This window comes from Schistocerca cancellata, chromosome 1 (assembly GCF_023864275.1).
Source record: "Schistocerca cancellata isolate TAMUIC-IGC-003103 chromosome 1, iqSchCanc2.1, whole genome shotgun sequence".
NCBI classification, from domain to species: Eukaryota; Metazoa; Arthropoda; class Insecta; order Orthoptera; family Acrididae; genus Schistocerca; species Schistocerca cancellata.
The window spans coordinates 1,147,495,751-1,147,519,959 of record NC_064626.1 but is presented as its reverse complement, the minus strand read 5'-3'; the positions used below and the strand labels follow the sequence as shown (position 1 = coordinate 1,147,519,959).

Genomic DNA, 24,209 nt, shown 5'->3' with positions numbered 1-24,209 from the left:
GAGTATCAAAGTGGATGGCAACACACACACATACAGGAATGAATGTGGGATGCTGACTCCCAAAGTCCCACAAACAAACAATGTGTTACAAATAGCTGCAATTACTACACTAAAATTTAATAGTCTCAAAGCTCAAATTTACTTTTTCAATTAAATTTATTTGATTAAATGCATTAACATGTGGTTTGTCTTCTGTAAATGCAATCACAGCATCAAATACCAACTTCTTTGCTTTAACAATAAAATTAATAAGAGGTTACTTTGTATTATGTAAATTTTAAAAAATTAAAGTATTTATCTTGACACTGCACTGAAACACTGTAACATTACCTGCTTTTATCTTCTAGTGAAGAATGCAAGAAACTAGGTGATGTGATATACACATGAAACCAAGTTACCAAGGGTCTTCCAGCATATACGTGCAGATGAGATCCAACATTCTTGGAATTTCCTTTCCTGTATTGGAGAAACAGGATAACGAATGTCTCGTCACAAAATTACAGCAAGAAAATGCTAAAAGGCTCTCAGCCAGTTCCGTAGACTTAAGGAAAGGGGGCACATAGGGTACACAAACGAGAAAACATGTACAGGTAAAATGGGAAAAGAAATTCCAGGAATGGGGGCACTTGCACCCCATGAACTGAAATACAAAAGAATTAGAACAGTTACTGACTGCACTTACATTCCTAAAAATCACTGAATTAAAAATATAATTTAACTTTATTTTCAGACACATAAGTTACCATGTAGGCTAGACAGAGCAAGTACATTGACTTATTTTGTAAAGTTCACAAATATCTAAAATTTTACGCATATTATGATGTATGACATCATTATAGGTTGTGAATTAAATGTTTCTCAAAAAACTAATTGTACGGCCACATAAGTACCCATATTTGCACACATTAACATGGAAATTATGGCATAGATATTTTGTTATCCAAAAAACAAAAATACTGAAGAAATCAGAATACAAATAAGAAACAAATAAGAAACAAACAGTGCCTACTTACTAAACAGCTAAATAAGAAACCCCTGCTCACTGAAGGAAATGTAAGTTAAACCTGGAAAAAGTTGTCACCTCCAGCCCCTTACCCACACCTTGTGTCAATCTCTACTTTCTGAAACTGAGACTAATTTAAATCTCAATGATCCACTACATTACCTTCTCATCAAACACCAGTCCGTACTACTCCACCTGTAAGCATTTCTATTATGTTTTTCATTTCCTATGTTTTTCCAGCACAGAAACTGTATTCCAAAAGCCTGAGACCAAATCTAAGTCTGTTATGGTCGAAATTTCATTATTAACTTACATGTCAATAGAGCAGCACTTCTCTTCACTTTGCTTTTGTATTACCCTAAAACCAAGTAAAGCAACCTTAATGCTACACGTATCATTTTATTGTTACTTCAGTTGAATTTTTGACCCAATATTCAACAGAAAATAACAGAAACTGGATCTTAACTTCTCACTTCCTGTGACTGACAATTCCAATTGCAGTTCACCTCCCAAGTCTCAGGCAAGCTGAAATGTATTAAAGGTGCCTTAAAGGCTAGAGACAACAGTCGCCTTGTTTATGTGTTCTACTAAGGACTAAGTGTGATAGCTGAATAATATCTAGCAGTTTCTTTTAATGTGCCTGCTTGCTACTCAACACCTATATGTGCTGAGTACAAATCTATCCTTTGCTTATTGTTGTATTAGAGGAAATAAAAATTTTTGTACTCTGGCTGGTGCACCAGCTTAAGTGGGGCTAATTTAAACTTGCATTTTACACTACATTACCTTTCTATCAAATGTCAGCCAATATTAAAAGTAATATAAACATGGTAAATTTAATGCATATTAAAAATAACTGCGTCAACACAAGTAAGCCTGGAGCTTGGCTGAAGAATGTCACCACTAGAATCTCAAAGTAGAAAGCAGAAGTACGGAGTGAACAAATAGTTACTTGTGAGGAGTGCTATATGCACTGAGTACTGCAGGCCAAAAGATGCAGTACTGTGTAAAACACCCAACACAACAATCGTGAATCCAATGACAACTGAATGTGGTACTGCAATAGATACCAATGTTAAATATGCCTCACATGGGTGGACTATCAATGAAATTTATTTGCTTCATGCCTACTGGATGACTAAATAGAGGAGGGTGTGAAGAATGAGCCATAATTTTTGTACCACTCAGTAGTAACCATTATTCAAACTAGCCACTAGGTAGTCCACAGTTTTGTGGCTGTGTATAGTGGGAATATTCAGATGCCAAGTATGTGAATCCCTAGTACCTGTAGAAAAATGACATACGGGGCTGCTATCTCATTTTGGACTGGGTGTACTCAACAGTGTGGAACTTTTCTCAAATTGTGATTGTATCTTTGATTTTACAATAAACTTCATTATCATGCTTGTCTGGTGCCATCTCAGTTCAAGGACCTCACATACTGCTCACCATGTTCATGTAATCTCTATCCCATTTAGCACTGGTGCAGTACACTGGGGACAGTATACGGGGTGGTCCATCTGAAGTTTCAGATGAGATTATCTCGAAAACTATACATCGGGTAAATATAGATAGTAAGACTAGTTTGTAGGCTCAAAGGGGGACATCAAATGATACTACACATGACCTCCAGCCCCCGGCCCCCTTGGGTGGGGTGGGTGGCAACTTTTAAATCTTTAGTGGAAACACACATTTTTTATTGCAGATTCGGATTCTCCATAGAAAAGTAATCAAGTTTTGTCTGAAACATTTTTTTAAACCATTGACAGATGGCGCTGAAATTGAGAAAAAAGTAAAATTGGGTAAGAACTCTGATTTATTTAGAATTATCCGAGAAAGATGCATCAAATCGATAAAAATGTGCACCAATTCTTTCGTTATGCCAAATTAAGCTATTTTTGTACAAAATGTACTGTATCCTACTTCTATCGGTACCCAGGACCAACGACATGGACACAGTAGAATGGTGTTCCCATGGGGTGCTTCATTAGTAAGAGTTTGCCTCTCACAGTTTGGGGTGCTTAATTAATGAAATTAGCCACGAAGAAATTGTTCAAAATTATCCCCATTTGCTTCAATGCATAAAGTCAATAGTCTGCGAAAGTTGTCCACAGTTTTAGGCAGCACATCCTGTGGTATGGCTGCACATGCTCTTCGAATGCATTGCTTCATATCGTTTCAGGTTGTGGGCTGTCTGTCACAAACAATATTTTTTAAATAACCCCACAAGAAAAATTCAGGAGATGTTAGGTCTGGTGAACGTGGAGGCCACTGAATTGGTCTGCTGCATCCTATCCACCAACCAGGGTAGCATAAATTTAAAACGTTCCGCACATTTTTAGCACAAGGGGAGCTGCTCCGTCCTGTTGGAACCGCATTCGTTGCCTAGTTTCTAAATCAAAATCTTCCATTAGCTCCAACAAATCATAGCAGAGAAGTTGTAAATAAGACTTCCCAGTAACATTTCGGTCAAAAAAATACGGTCCTATCAAGTAACCGTTTATAATTTCACACCAGACCATTAACGGCCATTTGTATTGATTGACAACGGGTCTGTGCCAGTGTGGATTGACAGGGGACCAATAATGACAATCATGATGATTTAATTCGCCACTGTTTTTGAATGTGATTTCATCGGTGAACATAACGTATCTAAAAAAATTTTCATTGTCACCTCTTATCATTTCCAAGGCCCATTGGCAGAAATGCACTTGTATTTGCATATCTTTCGGCGTTAATGCCTGTGTCAGTGTGATATGATACACATGATATTTATGTGCCTTCAAATTTATCAAGACAGTTGATTTCGGTATTCCAGTTTGTCTCTGAATCGCACTACTCATTTCAGGATCCAGTTGAACACAGACGAGAACAGTAAGGATACGAGCGTCATTTTCATTGTATTCGCGATGACGAGGTGGATGATGCATGTATCCATTTCGAGCTCGTTGCGCGCAGTTTCGAGTAATGTTTTCGCTTGGATGTCGTCTGTTTGGGAAACAATTTGCATACAATTGCATAGCTGCAGCTTAATTGTTATGGCATTCACATCAAAATTATCATCATGTCAACAATCTCTGTAGGAGGATAGTAAGCCATGTTTTGCTAAAGAATAATTTACTTTCATCAGTCAATGTTTACAGTTCATAATCTGAAAGTAGAGTGACGTCTGATCGCATTGCACCGACCTTTATACTGAGCTATAGTTTGCAGTTTGGCCATGGTAGCACCACAGTTGGGTGAGTAATGCAGTTGCGAAGAGTTCCCTAACGAGATTTTAATACCATTCCACCTCCCTCCATCAAAAACTGTGGTGGGTAGGATAGACTTTGTAAAAAAAAAAATAGCTTAATTTGGCGTAATGAAAGAACTGGTGCACATTTTGTATCGATTTGATGCGTCCTCCTTGGATCATTCTAAATAAATCAGAGTTCTTCCCAATTTTAATAATTCTCCATTTTAGCGTCATCTGTCAATGGTTTAAAAAATGTTTCAGACAAAACGTGATTACTTTTTTATGGAGAATCTGAATCTGCAATAAAAAATTGGGAGTTTCCATTTAAGAGTTAACCCCCACCCAAGACAAGGGGGCGGGGGCCACGTTTAGTATCATTTGATGTCCCCCTTTGAGCTTACAAACTAGTCTTGCCTACTATTTTTACCTGATGTATAGTTTTTGAGATAATCTCATCTGAAACTTCAGATGGACCACCCTGTATTCCACCTCAACAAACTTTTTACTATCACCAAATCAGAGTGAAACTTATTTCAAACAAAATGTGGCTGGACAAACCACAAGACTGCTGATATCCCCTTACACACTAGCAATATTGCACAAAATGAGAAAGCAAACATTAATCACTCTTTAAATAGACAAGCATCCTTAAAATGATTCCAGAGCGTATCTCAAGCACTTTGATACAATGCAACCTCACATCATTATACACTAATTTTCCTAATGCAATAGTAAATCAATGCCTTGTCTTTCTTTGCAAAAACACAACAGCTATAATACACTGGCAATATACTCATATTATCAAGTGCAAGTAGAGTGTGTGTGTGTGTGTGTGTGTGTGTGTGTGTGTGTGTGTGTGTGTGTGTGTGTATTGGGGTGGTCTATTTTATCAACATTTATTAAGAAGACAGTAAAACACTAAGGACTGCAGCAGACAGCACTGCTGATTGGTGGTAGCAGACAATGCACAGCAGGGCAGCATAAAAGATGGAGAAGTTGGACAAAGACGACATCGCAAACTAATGTTTGCGGATCTTTCAGGGTCTCTTGTAGTTATCGGCTGCATTGTAGAGTGGTCAAGAGCAATCCACATAGCTACAGTAATAATAAAGTATCACTTTCAAGGTGATTTCACAGAACGGTCTGGTGTTCCAGTTCTACATCCCAATCAGATAAATAATAGCTACTTAATTTCACCACATTGCAGCATTAAGGAAAAAGCAGAAAGTAGACAAAAAACTTTAATTTAACATAGTTACTACACTTAGTAAGTGGAAAGATTACTTTTACAACCCAATTTCTGACCATCTGAACAGTCCATAAATTACTTATCACCACAGTAATTTTCTTGAACTGATTTGCATGCCATAATCAATGAGCTTATTATTCTACTCTATTACTACTTCTTTGTTGTGAACATGTGATCCATTAAAAGTCCACAGAATATAAAGGTGTTCAAACAAACCACAGTTTTATTCTTAATACAGCCTACAAATGGTGCTCACTGTTGCAGGCAGCACATTAAGTGCAGAGGATGCCTGCCTGATGCAATTTTTCATCTCTTCACAGTTTTTAAACTGTTCTGCATACACTACATCCTTCAACATCGCTCAGAAATAGAAGCAAGAGGATAGATGGCTTGTATAACCTTGCTGGCCAAATAACATCCACATGTCTGCCTGTTGTTTTATTGAGAAAGCAGTCTCAGCCTGATTGGGGCACAGGTGGTGCACAGTGGCTGTGAACATCATCCTCTTGCATCCACACTATTTGCCTTATTCTTACATCAATACATCCGAGGACATCAGGCAGTTCTTTCTGAAGGAAGGTCATTAAGTTATGCCACTCAACAACACAGCAATTGACAGTCAATTTATGTTGATGAGCTGCCTCACACAGACAGTGGGGGTTCACAGACACTAACTCAATAATGATCCACAGAACAATCTGGTCTACCTGTGCTGCAAAGCACCGACTTGTGTGAATACAGCCTTCATAAGAAAGCCAGCAGGATGGTTTAATGCTGTAGCTGACTGGTCTTGACCTTCACTGAAAACTTTCACTGCGTTTTTGAGGCTTTCAACAGGTCACACACCATGATGTATGTTATATTCTCTAGTGAGCATCCATGTACTACTGCATGGATCTGCTTTGTACCATATACAATGCAACGGCATTTTGCACATGCCAGTTTCTTTGGCATTTCACTGGGCAGCTTTATATTACAGTATCTTTTCAGAAAGATTCACTACAGCAATAACAAGATGCACGTCCAGGAGAGCCTTGCCAGCACTCACCCTTAATCAAAACCGTGCCTCCTACTTCTGAAGGTGTTTACATGTTGCATTCTGCATGCACCATGATGGAAAGAAGACTAAGGTGCATTCACTGCCAACTCCCTGGTCCTATTGTAGATGAAGCTGGTCCCATTGTAGTTGCCATATTAGTAAATATTTGTTCATCATGCCCCATCTTGTATTACACCCTGCCCTATGCTGTCTGCTACTGTCATGCAACAGTGCTACTCAGCTGCTGCCAGAGAGTCTGTTATTCTTTGTGTTTCACTGCCTTGGTAATACATATTAATAAAAAATAAGTGTTGCATTAACCAAATTTGGGACTGCTCCATCAAAAGAGCACCAAAATTCTGCTTTAAAAACCTTTTACTTGTAATGGGAAACAAACTGAAGTTTTCCACTGACACTGGTTGTCACACAAAATGTGATGAGCAGTATTTATTTTTTAGGCAGAATCCATTTCAACACTGGAAAAATGATACTGCAAATATCTGAGAACCAGTAGAGAAAATGTGCCCGATGTCTCTTAGGAGACACACCCTATACGGTCAACACATTGCAGCATAATCTTCATCACAATGACTAGTTCACTGACAGGCAGCTTATCAAATTGCCTGTCTGGAGCACATGCTGTGACCTCTTACTGGTTTCCATGCCCCATGAGGAGTAACAAATGGAACAGAATTTAGTATCATTTCCTTTACTTAAATTCATTTTCAATTTGTGGATGTACAAATTTTCCTTTTACTCTACCAACACCACAATTTGGGAATGCACACAGCCCTTGTTGACCTTTCCCAGATTTCTTAGCAATGCAACATCTGTGTGTTAACCTGTCTCAACTTAATGTTTTGAGAGGTGATGTAAATTAGTTTCGATTTTCAACATCCATAGGTACCTTTACAGTTAAATATTTACATGGTATAAAAATTATTCTCTCAAAGAACATTGTTTTGAAAATGTTAAAGCTATGCCCTTGGTGATTTTTGTTTTATGGACATCGGGCCATAGTCCAAGACATATTTCTCTGCACAATGTTTTATCTTCCAATGCTGTAGACATCTTCAGAGGCTTTAATGAATCGAAAAGCAGTTACAATCTCAAAAATGCTCAGCAAGCTGAACTGACAACATTTCCAGCCTTAGAAGACTAAGCATTAGGCAGTGTGTGTGTGTGTGTGTGTGTGTGTGTGTGTGTGTGTGTGTGTGCGCGTGCGCGCGCGCGTGCGCGCTCATACTCTACCTCAAGAAAGGATAAGTCTGAAAGCTAGTGCAGTTTACAGTCTTGTTTATGTAACTATTGAAAATTCCACAAATTATTTGAGGAAAACAGTCTTTGCTTTTTTGAAACTTGGGATCCAAATGGCTTACAAAATGATTTTTGCTAGTCCCCAAGTGTACTTTGCTTTTTTTTTTGTTGGGTTTAAGGGCGCTCAACTGCTGAGGTCATTAGCGCCCAGTCACTGTTATTAGAGCACATGGAATCTGGTAAAACTCAAGGGGATGGAGGGGACACCAGAAGGACCTGACAAAGATGCAGACAAAATAAGTAAAAAGATTAAATGTCTTTGGACAAGCCAGTTAAAGTTATAAAACGCAGAATACGAGCAGCTGCTCGAGCGTCATCAGCTAAAACATCCGGTAAAGTAGATGGCAGGGACAGGACAACACGAAATTGACTAAAACGGGGACACGACAATAAAACATGGCGTACTGTTAATGCCTGACCACAAGGGCACTGCGGGGCTGGGTCACCGGAGAGCAGGTAGCGGTGGCTAAACCGGCAATGCCCAATCCGCAACCTGGTCAGAAGGACCTCCTCGCGCCGAGATGGTCGGGAGGATGTTGTCCAAGCAGGGCAGACACATACAACCCGTACTGACGGTCGAGAGAATCGGCGAAGAAGGACTTGTAAGAGGGGTGGTCGGGCATAGACGACAGCCGGCAGGCATACCGACACAGCAGTACGTCGCGCCGGTAGGTCAACGGTAACTCGGCAGCTTCAGCATAAAGACTCTCGACAGGACTAGTGTAGAAGGCTCCGGTCGCAAGACGTATTCCCCGATGGTGGATGGAGTTGAGCCGGCGTAAGAGGGGCGGACGAGTAGACGAAGCTCCCATAATCCAGCTTCGATCGGACTATGGACCGATACAAGCGAAGCAGGACAGTGCGATCCGCTCCCCAAGATGAACCGCTAAGAACTCTGAGGACATTAAGGGAACGTGTACAACGGGCCGCCAAATAAGAGACATGTGGAGACCAACACAGTTTCCTGTCCAACGTGAGCCCTAGAAACTTAGTCGTTTCCACGAATGGGAGAACAACAGGACCGAGATGTAAGGATGGCGGAAAGAACGCTTTATATCGCCAAAAGTTGATACAAACCGTCTTTTCTTCAGAGAACCGGAAGCCATTTGCCACGCTCCATGAGTAGAGGCTGTCTAGACAACGCTGAAGGCAGCGCTCCAGGAGGCATGTTCTCTGGGCACTGCAGTAGATCGCGAAGTCATCGACAAAGAGAGAGCCTGAGACATTAGGTGGAATGCAATCCATATAATTGGATTGATCGCGATGGCAAAAAGGGCTACGCTCAAGACGGAGCCCTGAGGCACTCCGTTCTCCTGGAGGAAGACGTCGGACAATACGGAGTCCACACGTACCCTAAACTTTCGATCCGTTAAAAAGGAATCAATAAAAAGGGGCAGGCGACCACGTAGGCCCCACCTGTGCATAGTGCGGAGGATACCTCCTCTCCAACAGGTGTCATAAGCCTTCTCCAAGTCGAAGAACACGGCTACCGTTTGGCGCCTTCGCAAAAAGTTGTTCATGATGAATGTCGACAAGGTCACGAGGTGGTCAACAGCGGAGCAGCGGTGACGAAAGCCGCATTGGACATTAGTAAGTAGCCGTTGAGATTCAAGAATCCAGACTAACCGAGCATTGACCATGCGCTCCATCACCTTACAGACACAGCTTGTAAGAGAAATGGGGCGGTAACTAGAAGGAAGGTGTCTATCCTTCCCGGGTTTGGGTATAGGAACAACAACGGCGTCACGCCAACGCATGGGGACTTGACCTTCGGTCCAGACGCGATTGTAGGTACGAAGAAGGAAGCTTTTGCCCGCCGGAGAAAGGTGTGCCAGCATCTGAACGTGAATGGCATCCGGCCCCGGAGCAGAGGACCGGGACAGTGCAAGCGCACGTTCGAGTTCCCGCATAGTAAAGGGGGCATTATAGGATTCCAGATTCAGCGAGTGGAAGGAAGGTCGCCGAGCCTCTTCTGCCTCTTTCCTGGGAAGGAAGGCAGGATGGTAATGGGCGGAGCTTGAAACCTCCTCGAAAAAGCGGCCAAAGGCATTAGAGACAGCCACAGGATCAACAAGGACCGCATTACCTGAGGTCAGGCCAGGTACCGAGGAGTGGGCCTTAATGCCAGACAGCCGGCGCAGGCTACCCCAAACGACAGAAGAGGGAGTAAAACTGTTAAAGGAGCTGGTGAAAGAGGCCCAACAAGCTTTTTTGCTGTCTTTGATGACTCTACGGCATTGCGCTCGGAGTCGTTTGTATTCAATACAATTCGCCAACGTAGGATGGCGGCGAAAGGTGCGTAAAGCACGTCGTCGAGCACGGATAGCGTCCCTACAAGCCTCGTTCCACCAGGGGACGGAAACGCGACGTGAAGAAGTAGTACGAGGAATGGAACGTTCGGCAGCATGGATGATAACAGCCGTGAGGTATTCGACCTGACTGTCACAACTGGGAAAATCGTGGTCCGGAAAGGTCGCCAGGGATGAGTAAAGTCCCCAGTCAGCTTTCAGTATGTTCCAGCTCGAAGGACGTGGGGATGGGGTGTGGTGCAGGAGACGAACGACACAGGGGAAGTGGTCGCTCGAATAGGTGTCAGAAAGGACATACCACTCGAACCGACGGGCAAGAGTGGTAGAACAGATCGAGAGGTCCAAGTGGGAGTAGGTATGAGTGGAGTCCGAGAGGAAAGTCGGGGCGCTGGTATTGAGGCAGACAAGATTGAGATGGTTGAAGACATCTGCCAAGAGTGAGCCTCTTGGACAGGATGCAGGAGAGCCCCAAAGGGGATGATGGGCATTGAAGTCGCCAAACAATAAAAACGGCGGGGGAAGCTGAACGATCAGGTGCATCATGTCAGCCCGACTAACAGCAGACGACGGTGGAGTGTAGATGGTACAAACTGAAACAGTAAAAGCAGAAAGAGTAATGCGGACAGCTATTGCTTGGAGTGGGGTGGTCAATGGGATGGGATGGTAATAGACGTAGTCCCGAATGAGCAACATGACCCCACCATGAGCTGGGATACCGTCCACAGGGGTGAGGTCATACCGCTCCGAGGTATAGTGGGTAAAGGCAATGCGGTCAGTCGGGCGCAACTTGGTTTCCTGGAGTCCAAGGACGAGCGGACAGTGCAGGCGGAGGAGCAGTTGTAATTCCTCCCGATGAGATCGAATACCTCTTATGTTCCAATGAAACAACGCCATCGCTAGTCAAAAAGTCGGGGGAACGAGACGGGGGAAGAGCTGGTCACCTCGACGGCCGCGGAGGGCCAGGTTGCGAGGGAACAACGCTACAACCGACGGGAGGCGGATCCGGTTCCATCGACTCGTCGCCAGCTGCGGCCGCTGTCCCTGGTTGTGTAGGAGGGGCAGCATCATTTGCCGACGAAAGGCCAGCTGAGCGCCTGGCAGCAGAGCGTCCCGGCGAAACTGAGGACGGCCGGGAGCAGTGACTCACGGATGGAGCGTCAGTCGAAACGCGCCGGGGTGGAGAGGGGGATAGAGACTTCTTCTTGGAGGCCTTCTTGGAAGGCCGAGGAGGCACAGGGATGGTGGGCTGGACCCGAAGAAGGTCCTCACGCGCGGGGTCCGTTTTGGAACGCCGGACCTTGGAAGCCGGGGTCCGGAACGTTTCCCCGATGGACGCCTGAGAAGAGGATCGCTTCTCAGGTGGCGTGGGGGGAGAAGGAGGAGGAAGGATGGCCCCTGGAGCAGAGGGGGTGGGGGCCACAGTGGAGGAGGATTTGGAAGGGAGGGATTTGGGAGGCGGAGGCAGAGCCCCCTGATGGGCGGAGGAGGCGGAGGGGGGACAGGAGAGGGGTGAGGATACCGCGGAAGGAGTGGACACAACTGAGGCAAACGAAGTGGTCAATGGCACAGGATGGAGGCGGTCGTACTTCTTCCTGGCCTCAGAATAAGACAGCCGATCCAAAGTGTTGATTTCTTGTATCTTCTTCTCCTTCTGATATGCGGGGCAGTCTGAGGATCTAGGCGAGTGGACACCAGGACAATTAACGCACCGAGGTGGTGGGGTGCATGTATGTTCCTCACGAAGAGGACGTCCACAATCGCCACAAAGGGGCTCAGCCTCACACCGTGACGACATGTGCCCAAAGCGCAAACACCTAAAACAGCGCATAGGAGGCGGGACGTAGGGTCGCACGTCACACCGGTAGCACATCACCTTTACCTTCTCCGGGAGAACGTCCCCCTCGAAGGCGAGGATAAAGGCCCCAGTGTCGATGCGACGGTCTTTGGGGCCGCGCTGGACTCGCCGGACGAAATGCACGCCTCGGCGCTCCAGGTTGGCCCTGAGCTCCTTATCAGATTGTAGCAGGAGGTCACGATGAAAAATAACCCCCTGCGTCCTATTTAGTGCCAGATGTGGGACAATGGAGACTGGGATGTCCCCTAGACGGTCGCACGCCTGGAGCGCCGCCGACTGTGTGGCGGAGGTGGTCTTGATAAGAACGGACCCTGAACGCATCTTGCTGAGAGCCTCGATTTCCCCGAAGATGTCCTCAATGTGCTGAACAAAGAACATGGGCTTGGAGGTGGCGAATGTCCCCCCATCGGTTCGAGAACAGACCAAATAGCGGGGGAAGTACTTCGCTCCAAGCCGGCGGGCCTGTACCTCCTCCCATGGAGTGGCCAAGGGGGAAAGGGCAGGAGAACCAGAACTAGAAACGGTACCTTTTCTTTTGAAAGACTCGGCCGCAGAGCGACCTGATACGTGGTGACGTTTCATCTGCGAAACGTCCGCCCCGATACCACCCACTCCGACCAGGGGCTCTCCCCACGGGCGCCACCCAGCCGCAGCAAGGGCCACCTGGCAGGATGACCATTGCCGGGAGTCCTGATGCCCCAAGGAGACGGGCATCTACTCCTTGGCCGACGTGGGGAGGGTGCAGCTCAGGTATCGGCAGTACGATCGCTGTGTTGTCAGGGGGCTACAACCTAGAGGGTACATGACGACCCCACCACAACGGGCTGGCTACCGTGCTGGATTTCTGGTGCCATGGAAAGTCCATCATGATCGCTGGTGCAGATGGAGACGCACTATGGGCGTAACTTGGACAACCCAAAAGGCGTTTAGGCCCAATTTGAGTAACAGTGGGTATGGTTACAACGCCGGTGCAATGCTGAGTGCCAAGGTCTGAGTGCACTTAGGACCAGTGGTACACCACGTAAGGTGTCCTTCCCCAACAGGCTCGTACTTCTGTAGAAATTTAGAAAAATGGAGGTCAAACCCCAAGGGGGACCATCACATGGAAGGCCGAAACAGTTGAAACTCCTTTTAGTCGCCTCGTACGACAGGCAGGAATACCTCGGGCCTATTCTTACCCCGGACCCGCAGGGGGAGGTGTACTTTGCTGCTGACTGCATTATCATTGATCTTTACAGTAGAACAACGAGCTTTCTGCATTTGTATACCCTATCACAAGTGCTGATATCATGTCACTGCTGATATTTGTCAACAGCAACAATTACAAAAAGGATAAATTGCTAATCATCTTAAAGATGACATGTGGAGTAGTAGACAGGAACAACGACACTGAGGTTTGAAGCAAAGCCTTCTTCAAAAAAAACACACACCCACACACACACACACACACACACACACACACACACACACAACACACACACCCACCCACACCCACACAACACACACACACACACACACACACTATTTACAGTTATTCTGGGCAGGCCAACTGTTACACTGAACAAAAACAGTAACCTGGAGTGGGGCAGAAAAGTAAGAGGGATATCGTGGGGTGGGAGGGGAGGGACGGAAGAACACTGTCTGCGCTGTCTGGTGGAGTGTGCAAGGACTAGAAAGTGACAGAACAAAGTTGCTAAGCACAGCATCAGGGGAAATGAAAACTGTTGGGTGGAGGGTGTGGGGACAATAAGTTATCATAGGTTGAGGCTGGAATAGTTTCAGGAACAGAGAATTTGTTACAACAGCAAACTGGACAGTTAAGGAAAGCTGGCGGCTGGTGGTGGTGGTGAGAATCCAGTTGACCTAGGATATGAAGCAGCCATTGAAATCAAGCACGTTATGTTAAGCTGCATATTGTGCCACAGGGCAGTCCACTTTGCTCCTGGTCACAGTCTGGCAGTGGCCATTCATTCCGGTGGACAGCTGGTTGGTGTAGTCATACCAATACAAAAAAAAACTGTGTGCAGCAGTGCTGGTATATGACATGGCTGCTTTCACAGGTGGCTCAGTCTCTGATGGGGCAGGATAAGCCTTTGACAGGACTAGAATAGGAAGTCCTGGGTGGTTGGATCAGGAATGTTCTGCAATTAGGCCTTCCACAGGGCAACGATCCCTGTGTTAAGGGACTGCGATTGGGAATGTCACTGGGATGGACTAGGATGCTTTTCTGAATAGTGCAAATGGGAGTTACCCTTACAACACATTCTCCACTCCAGAAATTATCGATGCCTCAACCTACGATAACCTGCTGTCCCCACACCCTCCACCGAATAGTTTCCGCCCCTCTCTCCTATCACCATCTCCAATCCACGTCCCCTCACCCTCACTGTGTGCAAATCTCTGTCAACACATCCTCCAGGTTTTTCCTCCCTGTGGTCCTCTCCTATTCTGCTCCATATCCCTATCCCACAGGCTCCCAACACTGCACCTGGCAGCTTTGACTCACCACCTTCTAGTCTCTGCATGCTCTGCCAGAAAGCATGCTTCTCTTCCTCCACGCATATCCTGTTATCCATTCCCCTTTCCTGCCCCACTCTAGACTGCTGCTTTCATTCAACCCAACAGTTGCAGTCTGCCCAGAGCAGTTTGAGATAGCAGGTTGTGTGTGTGTGTGTGTGTGTGTGTGTGTGTGTGTGTGTGTGTGTGTGTGTGTTCCTTTCTTTTTTGATGAAAGCTTTGGTTGAAAGCTCAGTGTGTAAGTGTTTTTAGTTGTTCCTGTCTGCAACTCAATGCATCATCTTTATGATGAATAGCTATCTATCCTTTTCATAACTTGATATTCCAACCTCGATTTGCCACTGTTTGTTTTGATGCTAGCAGCTAATAAAACATACATTATTTGTTAGTTTTTCCACCTCATGAAACGGCAAAATAAATTTAACGAAGTGAGAAAAACAAAGACATAAACAGGTTACATGGGCATTAACATTTAACATCTGCACATGCACTAATAACTACTCACTAAAAATCAATGCAGGGAAATAAGATATGAAATCATGGTCTCAATCATGATCTGATAAGATTATTTCCACTTGTTTATTCCTTCAACTTTTGAAACAATTTAATCATATGGTGTGATATCATCTAGCAACACAGCAGCTTGCCTGTGCAATCTGTCGAGCACAAATGTATTTTGTTGAAACAGTAGCCTCCTCTCTGCAGTTTACTAGATGGTTATTAACATTATCACCAACCATATGAGGGAGGGGGGGGGGGGGGGGGGAGAGACCACATGCACAAGTTAGAAGTTGTGAATGGGAGAGCAGACAGTGATGATTCTTTACAATGCTGCTTGAGATTCATAAACTATGAGAAAGCTTTTCACTAAATTTTAACATAATCCGTACAAATTTCATCAAAGACACAGTTTCAATAGATTCAATTATGATGATGATGAAGTCCCATACTCCGTGACAGTGCGTAGGGGAACGATGCAGGAGACCTGCACCGCCATATTCAATTAGACTAGCAGGAAAACAAACTAAAAATGAGATGGGAAAACCTTCCATATTAACAAAACTAACTATTCTAGAACAAATTTCCAGATCATTCAATTGGGAAAATGAAGAAGGATTATATTTTAATGGGACATATAACACTGCCTTTGTTTTAGTGGCACTGTACTGTTAGCCTCTAGTGCATATGAATTTCAGCAAGGGGAAGAACTTCATAGTTCAAGTCTGAAAATAAGCATGAAAAATATTATAATTTGATTAATGGAAAATCCAGGATGGAATGTAACAATATTATGAAAAGGAGAATTGCTACTCACCATATAGCAGAGATGCAAAGTCACAGACTGTCACAACAAAGACTGTCACAAAATAAGCTCTCAGCCAACAAGGTCTTCGTCAAAACTAGACATCTCTCTCTCTCTCTCTCTCTCTCTCTCTCTCTCTCTCTCTCTCACACACACACACACACACACACACACACACACACACACACAGAGAGAGAGAGAGAGAGAGAGAGAGAGAGAGAGAGAGAGAGAGACACACGACCACAGTCTCTGGGTAGAGTGGCTTCAGCTACCAGAGACTGTCGTAATGTGTGTGTGTGTGTGTGTGTGTGTGTGTGTGTGTGTGAAGCTTATTTTTGTGACAGTTTTTTTGTTGTGCCTATCTGCTACTCAGCACCTCTGCTATATGGTGAGTAGCAACTCTCCTTTAAATAATATTGTTACAATTCAACTAAAAATAATGTACAATCAAAAAGAAAAATTACAAATTAATAATGGGGGTCTGAGGTTTTGTTAAACTATACATAGTATTCAAAATTAACTTTCTGATGTCTATGAAACCATAAGTTTAAATTTAATGTGTGTTGCCAGTGTTGACTTCAATCAGCCAAAGTTGGACTTCTAAAAGTGAGAAACCATTAAAAAACTGATGATGCCTCAGAGCAACGGAGTAATGCACATGGGAATTGCTACAAGAGGTAGGAAAAACAAATTGCTCACAAAACAGACTGGAAGATCAAATAATGACTGTACACTGAAAGAGAGGTGGGCAGCAAATACAGCCAAGTAAATAAGAGGACAAAACCAAACAATGGAAAATCCAGGAAGCAATAATGATAATATTATGAAAAGGATAGTTGCTACTCATCATATAGCAAAGATGCTTAGTCGCAGATAGGCATAACTAAAAGACTGTGAAACAAAGCTTTTGGCCCAACAGGCCTTTCATCAGAATTGGCAACACATACGCACGTGGCTGTGTGTGTGTGCGCGCGCACGTGCGTGCATGTGCATTTTGCCTAATGCTGATGAAGACCTGCTGGGACAAAAGCTTTGTTTAACTGTCTTTTTGTTGTGTCTGTGAATCAGCATCTCCACTATATGATCAGTAGCAACTATCCTTTTTGGAATATTGCCATTAAATAAGAAGAGAGATATTTGATGAGTAGGGATCTAACCTGACATTATCTTCGATTTCCCATCATTTTTCCTACTCTGTCTGTCCACATTTATTGAACTCTCCCTCCTAATCTACCATTCGTAAAATGCTTTCTTACTAAGTCTAACTCAAATGTTTAAAAACAGGTATCTATTCTGGAACACTATTACCAGACTTTGAACCTGTAGAGTGTGCCTGGTCTGGTGTTCCTTTGTACTTCCAAGCTTCAGGTTCTACAAATATTTTTAATGCTCTGCATAAGTGTAGTGCAATAATTTTCATTTCCAACAATTTAATCACTGATACCAAAAGCTTTCATATCTTATTTTCTTGTTTGTATTTGTTAAAATTAAAACTTTTACATTGAAATGGTGTAAGGGAAATATATACCAGGAAAAAAAGGTAAATAAATAAAAGACACCATAGTCTGACTGACAAATTTACCTTGCAGCATAAATTGGCTATGAAATTTCTCTCTTAAAGTAAACAAAAAGCTTGCAAGACAACTAAATTCAGAATATGTGTTACACAAGGAAACGCCTCAAGCTGCACGAGTCAAGCAGTGATAATTGTTGTATCTTACCATATGATCAGTTCGAGCTTTTGCTTCTTCAATAACATCAAGACATTTCCTCCTCGTCTCTTCATTTTCTAGTGTTTTCCACGCCTTATTAATAACTACAAGAGGAAAAAATATAAATGTCAAATAATGAATAATAAAACATACTTCTTTAATTAGAGAGACCAGATTAGCATAAGCAATGAATACTACTATATTTACGTAAGTGTAAGATGACTTTCATAATAAGACGACCCCCTTTTTCTCACAAGGCTTCTTGAGAAAAATTTATTTTTAACATGTTCTTGACTAATCACAATTATAAACTGTTTTCTCAATAAAGTATCTGCCTAAAAAGTTAACATTATACCTATCGTAAATTTTTGCCCTTTATTGATTGTCTAAATTTCTGATACTACAAGGAGAAATAAAATAATGAGAAGAACTGTTTTATATTAATTTGTGGACCATTTTCTTTTTACAATTTTCGCTTCTAGCATTGTCACCTGTGGTATCACCATTTTTATTCACCATCCTAATAGCGCAGCTGTGAAATTTGCATCCTTGTTCACTGGTCCTCCTGAATATGTTAATTTCTGTTGTGGTTGTGACCCGTGGGACCTGAGAACACAGCTGTTTTTATCTGAATACGCATCGGATTTTGATTCTATACCAATGTGAGAATAGCGTAACAGGAAATGTTGCAAAATGGTTCAAACCTTATATCTCTGGCAGGAAACAAAGGGTGTTATTAGGAAAGAGACATGTACCAAGCTATCAGGCATCATCCAACTGGGAACTAAAAACCATGTGGGGTCCCACACTTTTTCTTGTGTATATCAATGACCTTTCATCAGTAACATTACCAGAAGCCAAGTTCGTTTCGTTTGCCGATGATAAAAACATTGCAATAAATAGCAAACCAAGTGTGGTCTTAGAAAGGTCAGCTAATAAATATTTATGGGCATTAATCACTGGTTCCAAGCCAATTCTTTGTCACTAAACTTTGAAAAAACACTACATGCAGTTCAGAACTTGTAAGGGGTGTCCCGCGAGTATATGCCTAACATACGATGACAAGCAGATAGAAGAAGTGGACAGTGTTAAATTCTTGGGATTACAGCTTTATAATAAATTCAACTGGGAGGAGCACGCCACAGAACTGCTGAAGCGTCTTAACAAATCTCTATTTGCAATGCGAATTGCGTCAGACATAGGGGATATAAAAATGAAAAAGCTGGCATACTATGCTTACTTCCATTCCATAATGTCATATGGGATTATTTTTTGGGGCAATTCATCAAGCCAAGCTAAAGTTTTCTGGGCACAAAAATGTGCAGTATGAGTTATATGTGGTGTGAACTCAAGAACATTATGCAGAAGCCTGTTTAGGGAACTAGGGATACTAACTACTGCTTCCCAATATATTTATTCCTTAATGAAATTTGTCATCAAAAATATATCACTTTTTCAAACCAACAGCTCAATTCATGGGATCAATACTAGAAATAAGAATAATCTTCATAAGGATTCAAAGTCACTTACTCTTGTACAAAAAGGTGTGCATTATTCAGGAACACACATTTTCAATAACTTGCCAGCAGCCATTAAAAGCTTAACAACCAATTAAATTCAGTTTAAGAGAAGCCTAAAGGATTTATTGGTGGCCAACTCCTACTCCATTTATGAATTTCTCAGTAGAACTAACTGAATATAACTTCTGCACAATTTCAGTGCAGTAATGTGTTCATTGTAAATAAGTGTGTGTGTGTGTGTGTGTGTGTGTGTGTGTGTGTGTGCGCGCGCTTGCGCGCGCGCGCGCTCGCTAAGTACAATCTAACTTCTGTACCAATTCAGTGCAGTATTGTGTTCATTGTAAATAAGTATTTAATAGTTGTATTACACGTTTCTTACCTTATAAATAAATAAAAAACTTTTTTATTTTAAATTCAGTGCATTAGTATTTGTAAAATTATTCTTTCATATAGCGTTCATTAAAAAATGACGACCATGCCACTTGGGACCCTTGGAATGGTACATTAGCTTATTTGTTTGAGTTGTAAATATTTGTCATGTATTGTTGTTTTTCTGACATGTTCTACATCCTGAAGGACCTCCTCACTATGGATCAATTAGAATGAAAGTAAATCTACTCTTTAAAAAAAAAAAAAAAAAACGAAAGTTACAATGTTTCTTGCTTGCAAACTTATCTGCCTGCTGCACTCTCATTGGCTACATAGGACCAATAGCTGACATACCCCCTTTTGTTCCCATCACACATTACACTGAGCGTCAACAACACTGTAGCATGGAATGTGTAAGTATGCCGCTGGCCCCAATCTAGACTCTTACTGTCTTCTGCAAAAATACCTACTGTTGTTGAATAGTTGTCCAATTTTAAAGTAAATCCAATTCCGAATACAACTCTACTCATGCACACTGCAGTTTAAATGCGGTAGACATTCCTAAAAAGCAGCAGTATGCCGTGTAGATTCCCATGGTTGGTAGCACAACGTAATTTGTTGTCCACACACTATTCCCCTCCCCTCCCCGCACTCTTCTAGTTCTCAACCAAGCTGTTCCCCCTCCAAGCCTTCCATAGTGCTGTGCTTGAGCAACTGTGAAAAACAGACTGCAACGTCTTCTAAGGTGCAAATCATATGTAACAGTAGTAACTAATATATTAATAAAGGATAAAAATCATGAATCAGTCCAAATCTCTAACTTTCGCTCATCGTCATCTACTGACATCAGTTGGCACTATCTCCACAATGGGTCTTGCTGCTATAATTTATTCTTGCAACACCAATTACAGTCTGTTTAATATGATTGCCAGACATTTAATTCTGGATTAATTTCTCTTCTTGTTTCATCTGAATGTCACTATCAGGTTCTAAAGCCGATTAAAAGCTGGTAATGTTTTTATCAGTATTCTACTACACAAACAGCAACTGAATCTCTCATTTGCAATTCACTTAGTAAATCATTAGTGCTCCATAACCGAATAAAATATTGTTCTCAGTTCAGAATCAAGTAATGGGTTTTGAAGAAAATTTCCACTTTTGAATGTTACCTTTAGTTAAAAAGCTGCATCAATTTGCAATCTGCTGTTTGCAGTATTCATACATGGATGAGAACTTTTATTGCAAACCTATTCAAATACAACAAGTTTGTATGATGATAAAATTTAGTCCTACTTCCTCATGTGTTTCACAAAATTGTAAAATTTTAAGCAGAGCAATACACTGTTGTGGTGGCTAGTTCATAGTTTCATATGTATCCCTCAAACTAGCACCACACGAGTGAAATGTCATGCAATTGTTCAAACCACATTGATATTGTATCAAGCACCTCACCGTATCAGAAAATCTTGAGCCTCTTCAAACACAAATATTGTTTGCCCAATCCTCTCCCCCAAACCCGAGCTATGTCAGATATGTAATACACTATTTTTCAAACAACTCTGTGTTTTTTGCTTAATAATTGGAAGGGGTATACCACTACAAAATGAAACTCTTCCCTCTCCAAGAAATCAAGGTAACATCTGTCGAGATGTCTCTGAATTATTTCATCATTTCAAAACTAATGGTACAATGAGTCAAGCTCTACATAATCACTATTGGAAAGATATGTAAGGCTGGGAGTGACTAGACTGACACAGGTCTTCTGGCACACACCAACTGAACAGAGTTCAACAACCAAGAAAAGTTTGGCAAGCAATACCTGAATCAAAAATGCAAACAAAGTATAAATAAATTTATTTCAATGCCACAACGGATCCACAGAAACCAAAAATGTAAAGGGGACTGCGTATACATCTCTATATTTTAAAGAGAAAGAACTTAGTGTATCATGAAACCAATTATAGCATAAAAATTGTGCAGCACATCATCAGGAAGATGTAGGTATGCATTTAACAATAATGATATATAAACAGAATAAAGAGACTGCACATTACTACAGCACATCAAACACCCATATTGTTATTTTAATTTTTAACCCTTTCGCTGCTGTGTGCATGCACACACACCCCGCTACACCGTTCCCCAAGTTCTCACTGTTGCTGATCAGTTACTTCCATATTTAGTTGAATACAAAAGTTTTCAGTATTTATCATACAACATATGTGCCTCACTGCATGCTATCGTTTGCCGAGAACCTTGTTTCGATATTTTTAATTGTTTATGAGACAAGACTATTGGCATCAAGGACATGAATGGGCACGACCTTCCCTCATACACAAAACTGAGTAACTCAACAAAAATGAGATGATGTCCTGCTCCCAATTTTAAATAAAATGTGACACCTTGTCTACATTTCGATGTATGAGCTAAAATCAACCATATGCAAAGTTTACAGAATGCGTTTTTTAACTCTGCAAAATATTTAAAATTTCATGCAATATTTTACTTAATTTGCTGCAGCACAGTAACTATGGCATAAATGATAACAAATTCAGTCTTTTATCAAGCAAAGATATCAGACCATAAGATGCATAAAATTCAAATTTTGTCTCCCACTAGTTTCTTCTTGAAAATGGATGGTAAGTATTTCATAGCAGCAGGCAAGTCAGCATGGACATTGGATATAAAACCCAATAAATAGAGAACAAAATGAGACATCATTCTGCTCTCAATTTTAAATAAAATTTTCGTATCTTATCTACATTTTATACACTACAAAGTATAAACTAAAATTGCCCATACACAAAATTTTCACAATGCATTTTTACCTCTGCAAACTCTTAAAAATTTGTGCCTTGTTTTAATTAATCTGATGCAGCACAGTAAGTATGATGCATAACGAAAGGAAATTCAGTTCTTTATCGAGTGAAGATATCAGACTGTAAGATGTGTAAAAATCTATTTTTTTTCCACCTAACAGTTTTCAAAAGATCAAATGACAAGTATTTCAGATAAGCCAGAACACCCTCTTTCAGCAAAGGCATCAGCATTTGGTGAGCAGTAAAGCCATGACAAAAGCAGCCTCAGCACAAAATGCAAAGAGCTTGTCTGCAGCAGATAGAGAGTTAATGAATGTGTTGCCATTATCCACCCAAGAGAGCACTATTTGTCTCACTAAAATGTTCTCCAAATGACAATACTGGGAGTTAAATTTAATACTGCTTCTTGTAGGTAATGTATTATCACATTAGCTCACTCACAAAATATTCTCCCAAAAAGAGACTTTGCAAGTACCTCCCACCCCCTGGCCACCAGTCTCATCAGACATTTTGCCACATCTCAGTTCCCCTCCAATATGAACAACTTTTTTTAAAGACCACAGACTACATCCCCCCCCCCCCCAACCGCTTCAGCATTTATTATTCATATTATTGTGTATGCTGTGACAAAAGTGAAAGCTACTTTTTTCGAAACAAATTTGTCCTAACCTGTCTAAAGATTACTCTATGCTAACTGAATAGATGAGAATTACCCTTGTTTTTTTCATAAAATCAACTTTTATTAAAATAGAATGAAACTGTCATCCTGAAAAATTGCTACGGAAAAGATATCTCCAAACCCCAAACAAAAAATAATTATACAAACACATCAAAAATGGTCAACAACAATATGGGAGAGAACAATAACTGAAATTGTTATATACACTTGCCCCCTCTTCATATTTATAGACAAAAACAACAGTACAGTAGAGACAGAATAGCAGCACATTTACCCAGTGTTACTGAATATGTTAATCAGCTTTGGTTTCAGCCACAAATTAAGTAACAATGATGCCTCTGATTAAAATACAATGAGTAGCGTATTATTAGTTATACTGGTTACTGCAGTACAAAAAGACAATTTATAGACGTTGGCTTCAAAAATTCACGCTCGAAGGTCTGTGTACAAGAATCTTAAAACACTAAGTGAGTAACGAACATCACCTTCCTCCAACTACTTTTGACAAAATAATTCTCTAACTTGAATACTCACTTTCAAATGCCTGCTGAGCACGTTCTTGGTCATCTGGGTTCTTGTCTGGATGAACCAATATGGACAGCTGAAAGTTAAATTTTATTAAACTTTTAGCACTTCATACTTTACTGAAGAAATAATCTGACAACCAAATTGACACAGAGATGACCTGATGAACATACGAAAGTATATTCAAACAATGCAACTTTAGCATCAGTTCTGATCTAATGTCTTTAAAATACTTTATATTAGTAACTTACCCAACAAAATTACAAATGGCTGCTTCCATTAAATTTCAGGGCAACTCAAACAGAACTACCAGGATTAAAAAAATTGGGTACATCCAGAGCCCCTACCCAAGCTTTGTTCCCACCTGTATACCATCCACTGTCCTGTAGCAGATTTAGTCACTGAATGCATATTTCAGATTAGATTCTCCCCTCCTGCCAATGATTCCAAAATTCAAATTTCCAAATTCTAGAAGATTCATCCAATGACAGAGTGTCTATACAGAAGGAAGTTCACCTCTGTTTGTGATGTGATTTAATGTTTTTCTTTCACTAATGACACTGCTCTCTTAATTCAGTAGGTGATTCTGATTACTATGAAAAAATTTGGAGGACCAGGTACTTCAGATCACCACAACCTCCATTCAATTGCACACAGAAAAGAGGAAATCAAGAAGCTCACTCATCACAGGTATAAAAAAAATGAACATTTTGTTATGTCTGTAACACTTCCTGTTCCTTTGTTTACTGGCAAATCAA

The 24,209-nt window shown here is 41.7% G+C and overlaps 1 protein-coding gene across 1 annotated transcript in view; it reads right to left on the bottom strand.

Moving 5' to 3' along the window:
• The window catches only part of LOC126092962 (dnaJ homolog subfamily C member 8), a 79,948-nt gene that overhangs the window by 11,882 nt on the left and 43,857 nt on the right, over positions 1-24,209 (bottom strand). The window contains exons 3-4 of the mRNA XM_049908688.1: positions 23,461-23,527; positions 17,549-17,643 (exon numbers count right to left, since the gene is read on the bottom strand). Coding sequence (XP_049764645.1) covers positions 17,549-17,643; positions 23,461-23,527 — 162 coding nt within the window. The remainder of the gene's footprint in view (positions 1-17,548; positions 17,644-23,460; positions 23,528-24,209) is intronic.